The 10,997-nt window shown below is 40.2% G+C and overlaps 2 protein-coding genes across 8 annotated transcripts in view; one reads left to right on the top strand and one right to left on the bottom strand.

The window, feature by feature from the left end:
* Positions 1 to 7,981, top strand: part of LOC107695904 (proline-rich transmembrane protein 4-like) — a 29,673-nt gene extending 21,692 nt beyond the window's left edge. For both annotated transcript variants that reach the window (XM_016496011.1, XM_016496010.1), the window contains exon 4: positions 4,860 to 7,981. In XM_016496011.1, coding sequence (XP_016351497.1) covers positions 4,860 to 6,892 — 2,033 coding nt within the window. In that variant the 3' untranslated portion in view covers positions 6,893 to 7,981. The remainder of the gene's footprint in view (positions 1 to 4,859) is intronic.
* LOC107695905 (inosine-5'-monophosphate dehydrogenase 1b-like) overlaps positions 7,979 to 10,997 on the bottom strand; it is a 17,836-nt gene continuing 14,817 nt past the window's right edge. For all 6 annotated transcript variants that reach the window (XM_016496012.1, XM_016496013.1, XM_016496014.1 and 3 more), the window contains 5 exons: positions 10,365 to 10,508; positions 10,145 to 10,289; positions 9,813 to 9,956; positions 9,645 to 9,728; positions 7,979 to 9,547 (listed from right to left, as the gene is read on the bottom strand). In XM_016496012.1, coding sequence (XP_016351498.1) covers positions 9,526 to 9,547; positions 9,645 to 9,728; positions 9,813 to 9,956; positions 10,145 to 10,289; positions 10,365 to 10,508 — 539 coding nt within the window. In that variant the 3' untranslated portion in view covers positions 7,979 to 9,525. The remainder of the gene's footprint in view (positions 9,548 to 9,644; positions 9,729 to 9,812; positions 9,957 to 10,144; positions 10,290 to 10,364; positions 10,509 to 10,997) is intronic.

Raw genomic sequence — 10,997 nt, 5'->3', positions numbered from 1 at the left:
AGTTTAATGTAATCTAGAATAGCCAATAAATTCTTGTTTCATTTATAAAGAATCATTGTCTTGTGTTGTAATTTTAAAGTTGAACCTTGCCAAGATCTTGTTACCTTGCTCAAAATTAATAAGATTACCATTTTGTTTATGTGTCGTTGGCCACGAAGTAATATGAACAGAATCGTTAATATACACGGACGTTAACGTCTCGCGGGACGAGTAGTTGATAAAGTGTAAACTATCAAATTTGAAATCAGTTCTAATCAGGTTGACTTCGTATTTTCAGATTCGAGTCCTCTCAAAACCTGAATTAATTAAAGGTCCCATGACATGCTGCTTTTTGGATGTTTTTATATTTCCCCGTATGACGACATAAAGGGAAGATTCCAGATTGGGCCATCTGAGCTTTCATTTTCTCAAAGGCAAAGCAGGATACCCAGGGCTCGGTTTACACCTATCGCCATTTCTAGCCACTGGGGGACCATAGGCAGGCTAGGGGAACTCATATTAATGTTAAAAAACCTCATAAAGTGAAATTTTCATGCCATGGGACCTTTAATAATAATTAATTCCCTAAGAAAAGTAATCTGACATTACAGTGAAATGGGTAACACTTAAGTATAGGGACCATTTCTCACTATTAATTAGTTGCGTTTTAGCATGCCTATTGACATATTGGCTGTTTATTTGTACATATAAAACACATATTCAGCATGACCATATTCTACATCCTTAATCCTGCCCTACTAACTTAACAACCACTTACTAACTATTAATAAGCAGCAGATTAGGAGTTTATTGGGGCAAAAATCGTAGTTAATGGCTTGTTAATAGCGAGAATTGGACCTTAAGATAAAATGTAACCATGAAATTAAAGCTATTTAATTGAGTGACATGTCTGAACAGACTTTGTGGGCAAAAACTTTTAACCCAAAATGTTAGATGTCTATATAGACTCACCCGGGGTGGCACCATCAACAATTGACCCTACCTATCATTTGAAACCCCATTAACCCCATGTGGATCAGTGGAGTTGTTTGCCTTTGGTCTGCTTCCTGTCCCCTCTTCCTGAACTCCCATCCAGTACTATTACAATGCATGGCCATAACAACAACATTATGGAAACCCCATGGGATGATGATGTTAACCTGACTTTAATTCCTGCTATGTTTACATGTCTGTGTTCTCTAGAGGTATTTTGTTTTGATAGATGTGCACACAGTTCCACAAATAGAGTATAATCCAGTGTGTGCAGGGATCAGGGTCATTGAGATTTGATTGATTCCTGGACTGAAACTCTGGCTCACATCCTAGTGACTAGTCATATTTTCCACACCCCTGAGGGTGGAGGGCACTAGCAGGCACCTGCCACAACAATCCCTCTTATCAGTGCCCGGCCTTCTCGCCACTCTTCCTGTGTCTGCCTACCATACACTTTCTCCTCATGTCAGAGTGACACACTTCTCACAGCCTTTAGTTAATCAAACACTAATTATTCTCATCAAGACAGCTGGACACTTGCTAAAGCTGTTTTTCATGCCATCTTGAGCTCATTTGATTTGGATTGGCATTTGATAGCAAGAGAATCTAGAAAGCAAGAGACTACCCTCCTGAGTCCAGCATTAATTTCCATGCTGGTATAAACTGGTTTCTTCTAGCTGATATGCTGATCTTTTAAACGGCATTTGTAACGGAATTTTAATTTTATTTTTTGCTTAATTGTTCGTTTTCAGTCTTTACTTACAGTCTTTAATTGGTCTTGTTTGGTCTTTAATACTTCTGAAGCAGTTTTGTGTGGTATAAATATGAGAAATTCTTAACTCAGCAAGCACAAAAATATCCATTTAGCCAGTCAGCAAAAATATCTCCTATTTCCTAAATCAGGAATCTTATTTTTAAGTTTTTAAACACAAGTTGCCTAGTGAAACTGAAAGAAAAGTTTATTTAAAATAGTCTTTACTGTCACTTTTGATCAATATAATGCCTCCTTTCTGTCAAACTTTAGTGTAAAACTTATTATTATTATTATTTTTACAATTGACGCAGAAAGAATGACAAAAACATTTTAAGATTAGCACATTTATATATGAAGACAGGGAAACACAAATAGCAATACAGGAGACTGAATTAAAGCCGTTTAATTAATCTTTAAGAATACAGCAAAAGCAATATGTTAAACTCATTGGGTCTTTCATTTTATTCATCAAAACACATCCAGACCAAATTTCTGTATAAATCATTTCCAAATCCTTTTTGTATGTACGTCGCATTGAAATCAATTCAGCAATTTACATATGAATGCTTTTGTAGGATTTACTGTACATAGAAATTCATTCTGCTTATTCTTCTTGAATAAAGCACATTAAGAATGGATATTTTTATGAATGAACAACAAATGGATATTTTTCATGAATGAACAACATAAAGGAGTAAAGAAAATAAGAGCTGAACATCCATTCAGACAGTTTTATTGAAAAGAAATCAGGTCAGTGTATTCCAATGAGCCAAAGTTTGCTGCAAACAGGAGTCAGCTGTAACCTATATTTAATGTAAGTGGATAAACAGCCATCTTGATGTCAAGCTATAGATCTAATGACCACTGCTTGGTGGTTAGTGTTGTGGTAGTGTTGATTAAAGAGAAGCATCTAATGAGCAGTGTGTGGCTGTTACACACACGCTACCATTAATCAAGTGCAACTAGGTTTGATTATCTACTCCCACCATCCAAAAAAACACACATTGACATTAAAATGGAAGCCAGTGCTCACCACTGACTGGGTATGATGAGTATATTTAACTATAGTGGTGGTCATCAGCCAAAAAAGCCAAAACCAGTGCAAAAAATACCAGACCCACCTTTGGGAGTGACCCATGATTCTGCGTAGGCCTCTGCTTTTTTAAAAGGAGGAAGGTCATAAACAAAGTAGTTAATTTGGCTCTGGGTGTAACAGGAATTTGTCTGTCACTACCAACATAAAAGCATACAGAAGGAACCTAAAATGAGGCAGGGTCTTACCAGCACTCAACAACATTCAGACATGATGTATTCACCATGCACAATGTGGAGGTGGGTTGACGTCACACTTAAACAGTGAGAAAAATATGCCTGCCTTTTGACTTGTGACTTGTAATTGCTTCACTCTAGTTACCCAGTGAGGGTTACTCTATGAAATGGATTTTCTTTTTGTAGGGTTTTGAACATTGTGAGATGAGAGAGCCATTTTTAACATTTAATCTAATCCATTTTAATATATAAATATATAATTTCATATAAATATACAGGCATTCATGCATATACATTGCAATATGCATTCAGAAATGTAAAAGGAATGGCCATTTAAGCTTTTATTTGCATATTTTGTTTTCATCACTTCATATTTGTGAATATAACAAAGAGAAATTGGAAACAGGGATGGGGACTGGAATTTTGCTGATTTGTTTTGAGAAATGTCTACATTAACACATTGTAAAAGTTGGCATCATCTAGTCTTTGTTGGCCCATAATGCTCCATGGTTTCTGTCTCAAGGCTTCAGTAAACTCACCGGCATTTTTAGAAAGCCTGATCGTGGCAGCTAAGATGAGTTATGACTCTGATCTGCTCTGTAAAGGGTGTAATTAGATATGTCAGTCTCTGAAGAGCTGACGTACATCTCCACGCTGTTATGCACAGGACTGATATGGCTGTGGAAGCTAATATCATCCATCTCATATGGATTTGCACATCAGTTGATGTGGATTTACATATTTTGAATGTCTTATCACATTTTACAGTGGCACATTAGATGCCACAAACAAACCTGTGTGGGTTTTCATAACATGTACATGCTCTACGGTGATGTTAGTTCATCTGAGGACTTGCTTTTGGATTGCTTATACATCACTTCCAAATAAAATGTTTGGTAAGCGTTAGGAAGCATTTCCAGATTTGGAAATGGCTGTCACATGGAACTTCACATGCTGTTCCAACTCTGTTAGGCTAAGAAACTCTAATGTATGTAACACTCCTCAGCACCAGAGCCAAGCCACAGAATCCAAAATCTAAAACAGCAGCCTCCTCCCAGAGCAATCTGCGAATCAAACAATACAATCACAATTACATTTATATACAAACAACAGATGTCGTATCTCCGCCTTTCATGGCAGCCCACCAATCCCTGCTACTTGGGCAAATATGTTCACCAACGTTTTCTCCCCCTGTTAGAAATATCATATTGAGAGGTTTTACTTTTAATAGGTTTAAAACACTAGACATTTCCCAAATTTAGGAATCTCCACATCTAAACCATTGGTTTTCCACTGTGAAACATGCTCAGCTGGGCAGACACCTCAAAAATGCCCTCTAGTGCTGATGTCTATCACAGAAAAACAAATCATAGGTTGCCAGCAGTTGGTCACAGTAATGACTGCCTTGGTTGTCTGTTCTGGAATATCCATTTTGTATACACTCCAAGAAAAGTCCTCAAAAATAGGGCCCAATGTACTGTGCTAATAAGGAATTTTCCATATCGAGTTTACACAGGTGTTTTATCCATATTTTAAATTAGCCATTGCATTATGTTGTGTTTTAGGTTTATAGGAAATGTCCGTAAACTTAACTGAAAATGTTCTGGTAGAAAATCACCAGTACCTGTACCAGTAAAACTACCAGTACCAATTACCTTTTAATAATAAGTAAAAAAAAATTTTTTTACTGATTTATTTCTGTGTGCTTCTTTTTTTGTAACTAGCTTTCCATTCAACTTTTATATTTAAATGGGACTCATTGAATAATTAAAACATGAGTAGTCTCCTGAGAATCAGTATCTGTAGTACATCTTTACACATGTCTCCTGTACTAATAATGCAATGTGTTTGTTCTTCCTTTTAGAAATGGCCACCACCACATCTGAAGACTGGCTGACGGATCTTACCCAAGAATCTGCACTCCCTGACTGCAATGCAGAACGTTCTGGAATCTGCAGTTCTAGTGACACTTGGCCCACCACCACTGTCCTGAGCAACAGCAGCAAAAATTACAGCACAACCACCCTCTCCACCAACCTCTCTCAAAGTCCCAACCCATTTACAGCCCCACCTATGTTTGTGGCACTATATTCTGATTGGAACAGTGCCCTGGCAACATGGGGTTCAGCGTGGGAAGGACACATCTACGGCCTGGGCACTGTGTTCTGTCTAGTCGCTTTGGCCTCCACCCTGAACCTCCTGTGCCTGCCCCTACAGTACCCATCAGGCTGTGGCTACTTCGCTCTGGTTAGTCTCTGCCTGGTGGCCGCTGGCTGCACTAGGGCCTTCGCCCTAGTGTACGATGCATATGGATACCAGGACCGCATGGCATCCACAGAGGCTTCACTGTTACTTTACGAGGCACCATTTCCCTGCATGACTGCGGCCTTTGGCCTAGTATTCTTGCTCCTGTCAATGCGCTCTCGTATGCAGCTGTCCTATTCCGCCTTTCAGAGACCTTGTTTCCTGGCTTGCTTGGTGCTTCTGCACTTTGCTGCTGCCTTTGGCCCTGTTGCATTACTCCATGTTGACCAGCAAGTCTACCTGTTTCTGTCCTTGATCTCTAGAGGTGCCTTTGTGGCTCTGGCGACTTTCCTATCAGCTGCATATTTCGTGTTCTACTGCTACGTTTGTGCTGACTCCAAGCATATTTATCATCTGAACAACACATCACCAACACCAGCCGAACGCTACAACCGTTGCCCGTTTGCAGAGAGCAGAGATTGGGACCGGGCAGCAGCCGCAGTGTTACTCTGTGCTGTCTTTTCTCTGGCTTGTTCAGGGCTGCAACTCTACGCCATGCTGCACGCTCTCGGAATTGCTGGAAGCGCTGAGTCCTTTCGGCCTTGGCCGTGGTGGACTTTCCAGTTCAGCTGCCGAGTTTGTGAAGCAGTGATCTGCCTCACACTGGTCCTGGTAGTTGCTCAGCCAGTTTATTGTTCTGATCACCTTCCCCAGCCAGGAAGTTGCTGGACAGAACTCCTTGCAGCAAAGTCACCTATCATTCCTGGGAGCTACCAGTGGACTCTGTCTCACCAGGAGAAGCTGGCCATTTGTGATCCAATTGGGCACGGAGAGACAGAGTGCCTACCCTTGTACACATTGGTGGATGACCATCTCAGCAGCTTGAATGGCCTTGACCTTTTATACCACAGCAACCGGGCTTTGGCCTATCGTGACCTTGACCTGGACTTGCCCAACACTCAACCCAACACTGGTGCCCCTTCTGTGGGTTCATCCTGTACCAGTGACTCCACAGCGGACCTGCGCCCTCCTTCGCCCATAAATCTGCGTCGAAGCATTGATGAAGCACTGTTTAGTGAATCTCTATTTCCCATGAGTCTCTTCAGCCCCTTACGACCCTTCACCTCTAGTGACCGCTCCCTGAATGGTAGAGAGACCAACTCCAGCGGTGTCCAAACCTTGAGAGACACCCTTACTCCTGATCCAGGCCTATACCGAACATCTTCATGTGTGGAAGTGCTACCCCAAGTTCCCCTTGCTTCTCAAGCCCAACCAGATGGTCCGTCATTAGGTTTTCCTCCATCCCCATCTCCCTCACTGTCATCTTCAACTTGCTGCTCATCTCCCGAGCGCTGGAGAGGCAGCTCCAGCTCCTGTTCCCTCTACAGACAGTCTCTGGGTGGCTCTTCTTTGGTTTTGTGCTCTAGTCTGGAAGGACACCATCCACCACCCTCTACCCTCAGTGGGGGTTCCAGCCACACTGCCAGCTCTGGCCACCAAAGGGGAAGCTTACAGAGACCCTACAGAACATTAAAGTCAGAGGAGAGTATGGACCAGCAGTCAGAGTTTGACCAATCTGTCCAAGAAGAATTTATCAGTGTGTGCAGACAGATTGATGCTCTGAGCATCTGCAGTGAGACTATTGACCTCTAGGGGGAGACCTCTACTTTCAGACAAAACAAAATGATGTAATATGAAGGAACCAAAAGAGTTTTAGATATATGATGAGCAGGTAATGGACAGATCAGGTGATTCGGTGAGTCTGTTTGCCAGGGTGTCAAAACACATTTGCTCTGTGTAGACATACAGGTAAATGTTTTGTGGTCTAGAACTGTGCCAAATGTTTCATTTTGTAAGGGTTGGTTTGCTTCTGTCAGGTAAGTTCTCCAAAGAGATGGATTCTGAAGTCAATATCATTGTATAGGTTTAAGAAGTGCCACCAATTGCCAGAAGCTTAGGCAGATTTTGTACAAAAGTTCTTTGGTGATTGATAAATTTGTAATTGTAAAACATTAGTTTCAAACTTTCTCTATAATGCTAACAGTGACGTTTGTATGAATTTGTACAAAATCACTTTTTGGTCTATCTGATTAATACTGTGAGAGTGCGAACTACTGATAACCATACGGTTAAACAAATACTAGGCAACATAGCATCAGAAAATAGTTTCAAATTAAATACAGTATAACCTGCCAATCCAATTTTGTAAACCTTTAGAAAAGTTCATTGTGCTTCTGGTCTTTAATTGCACAGTTAACTTCAAGTACCTGTTGTTTTTTGCAACAATGCATTATGTTGTTGAAAGGCCTAACAGTTTTATCAACTCGGAGGGAGAAAACTACTCTTAAGACAAAAAGAAGGATGCAGGTATTCTTGCAGCACACTCTGCTGATAGCTAAAGTTCAGTCGTTCTGTGGCACTTAACGAACTGAACTATAGCCTGCCATTTTTTTCCTTTTCATAGTGTATATTTGATATATAACTACAATTAATCATTTACTTATCTGCCAGGTCTTATGTCATGTTTTCAAAAACTATACACTGTTACTCAATACATATTAAAATGAAGAAAAATTACTTTGTACATTTTATAGCGTGCATGTTCTGAAAACGTGTGAGAAACTGCTGATACATCTAATGTTTGTCATTAGAGGCTGTTGGAGATTTACAATAAATATATTGAAAACTGACATTTGTCTCATGCACAAATATTTCACACACAAAACAAGCTAAACTAAGTAACAGATTAAGTACTTTTATTTCTTTTTTAAACAATATTGGATAGGATATGCAACCTCAGTTGAGTACACTGCGGTAAACAAACTTGGCTCTTGAGTTGTCAGAGACTGTGACTGTGGGAAAACCAACACACTAACAAACAACATTCAGTTGATGTAAAGGATGCAAAGTGTGTCTTTCTACATCGTTATACTGAGAATTTTGTACAGCTTGAATAATAGTCCACATATTTAATGCCAAGATATAAAATAAAAAACCTCTAGCAGAAACTGCAAAAAGCTAAACAAATAGTACTGAAAATGTATTACAAAAACACTCATTTAAATTCATATGGTTGACATGCTTCATTTGGCAGTCATAGTTTTATGAAGACACAGGATCTGGCGAGCATGAGTGGCATGTTTTGGGTTAAGACAGATGTGTCCATTTATTACACAATTCAAGGCATGTCACTGGTCCACCCAACACGCAAAGCTGTAGGGGACATTTAGATGGACAAACATATCCTGAGAGAAGACCAGGATACTCACAGCATTTATTTGGCTTTTATAGAAGATTAAATAGTCAAGTTAACAAAAAAATGCACTTGGCAGTTATGTAAATAATATAAAAAAAAGAATACTGCAGCATGCAAAAGAAAACTCTTCATACCTGTACAGCACTCAGAATCACAACTGCATTAACCCAGATCCCATAATTACTATTCTTCTGTAAAATTCCTCAAAGACTGCATTAAAAGTCAGCCATAATTGACCTTGATAATCATCAAACCCTTCAGTATAAGTTCCAGCTTTTTGGTCAAAAATACAATCCAGACACATTAGCATGACACTCTCAGAGCAACTACATATATCTACAGATATCAATTTTGGTATAATTATTTTCAGTATGAATCATACCCACAGTTACAGAATGCGGAATGGTGGACGTAGAGAAAACTGACCCACCGATAATACAATAATAGACATTTAATTATCACAAACTTGACATTAATTTGTACCTATGTACCTATGTACCTCTGCCTTCTAAAATAAAAATATATCTCATAGCATCTTCAGTAGTTACAAATCTACTACAGAAAAGATTGCCTCAAGTATAGCTGGAGAACTTGGTTTGAAGGCAGCTATCATTTTGCAGGTGGATATGGTGATATAGACACTGATGCTGCCTTAAAAAATATTCAAGACAAAAACATGGTTGCAAGAATCCATTTGGGAGGAAAAAAAGGCTTTCAATTATATTCGCTGCAAATGCTGCCTTGATTCTGCCAGTCTGCTCATAAACACAGCTGCAAAAACACACAAACAAGCAGCTTTTGGGTAACCCTGATGTTCCCTTGAGTGCAACTGCCATGTTTTGGGGGACTGAATTAGTTTGCGGTCCTGCTCTCAAACTCATTTAATACTTCTCTTCTCCATATCTCACTGTGGTGGTCGTGCCAGAGGAACGGTGAAGAGCGGAGAACGGGTTCTGGCAGGGTGGGGTAAGTTCTAGGATTTGTCTGAGGTGTTTGGTCGCTGTTTCCCATCCATGTTCTGCCCGCTCTATTAGTAAAGACGTTTCTCATAACTGTGGAGACAAAAGACAATAGTTTGAGGTAGTGAAACCCATCCTAGCTCTGACATTTAAAGGTAGTGTTGAGCACTGGTGCCCTCTAGTGACTCACGAGTGAAGTCCATGTACGCCACCCTCCACCTGAGCAGACATGGTCCGCTTCTCGAACTTCAGCTCTCCGGAATACATCATGGACCTGAATGCGCACACAAAAACAGTGTCGGAATTTTCAGTGTTTAAACAATGCCGAATGCACAATAAAACACAGACACATACTTACCGAAGCACAGAGAGGCTTTTTGCACCAATGTCTTGGCAGCCGTGTTGGATTCCAGCGATGAGGTATGGGACAAATTTATGGATGGAGCCTTTGTCCTGCACTGAGCCCGACACTCCCTGAGCCACCTTCACCTTATCTCCCTCGCTGCCAAAAGAGCCAATCAGCAAAGAAAATTAGGTCATGTGATGAGAATAATATATCATTATATACTATACATTAAGAATAGTGTTGCAGCACACTATTCAGAAAGAATTGAATTCTGAACATAGCAATTGGCTTCCAACTGCTGAATAATTTATCTGTGTAGTACATAAACACACACTACTGTGTACCTGAAATATCGTTTCTGGCTGCTGGCGTTTTTCTCCATGGCATCTAGTGAGCCCATGCCTCTGTATTTCTTCAGTCGCACCCCATCAGAAAAGAAATATTCGCCTGGAGCTTCTGTGGTGGCGGCCAACAGAGATCCCATCATAACTGCAGATAGAAAGCACATTAATTTAATTTTCAACATTTCCTAAATTGTTACAAGTGCACTATAACAACAATCACCTGTCGATGACCCCAGGGACAGTGCCTTCACCACATGGCCGACCGTCTGGATGCCCCCATCTGCGATGACAGGCACCCCAAACCTCCGAGCGTACTCTGCCACCTTGTACACAGAGGTACCCTGAGGCCGTCCACATGCCATGACTACAGGGATCAAAAATGGACACACGTCAGGCTTTATGACTGGTTAACGTGTGAAAGGAATAGTGCAACATAACAGTGAGTACATAACTGTATATTGTGTTGTGAAATACAGGGATGCAAACTTGCCACCTTTTGGCAAAAATCACCATTTTGAATCCAAAATAGTTAATTTGTGTAGATATGATGGGTGCTTGAAGTGTGACACTGTGTTCATTTACACACAAGCTGCTCATAAATTCCGTGTTTTCAGTGGCTCGGTTTGCAGTAGATGCAGCTCCACATGAATTCAATTTCTGCAAGTGCTGAGAGATTTGGTCTCTCATATTGCGCATTTGAAAATGCAACACACCCCAACAATCTTCTCAAATTTATAACGAGAATAATTTATAAATCTGTGGTCAACAAAAGAGAAGCTGTAAGATCTCCCTGCTGTTAATGTTTGAAAGCAAAAAAAAAAAAAAAACATAAATATTAGAATTGAAATTTTAC

Source organism: Sinocyclocheilus anshuiensis, unplaced genomic scaffold, assembly GCF_001515605.1.
Source record: "Sinocyclocheilus anshuiensis isolate Anshui unplaced genomic scaffold, SAMN03320099.WGS_v1.1 scaffold538, whole genome shotgun sequence".
In the NCBI taxonomy this organism is placed as follows: Eukaryota; Metazoa; Chordata; class Actinopteri; order Cypriniformes; family Cyprinidae; genus Sinocyclocheilus; species Sinocyclocheilus anshuiensis.
Note: the sequence above shows the minus strand (reverse complement) of the source record. Positions and strands in the feature narration are given on the sequence as shown.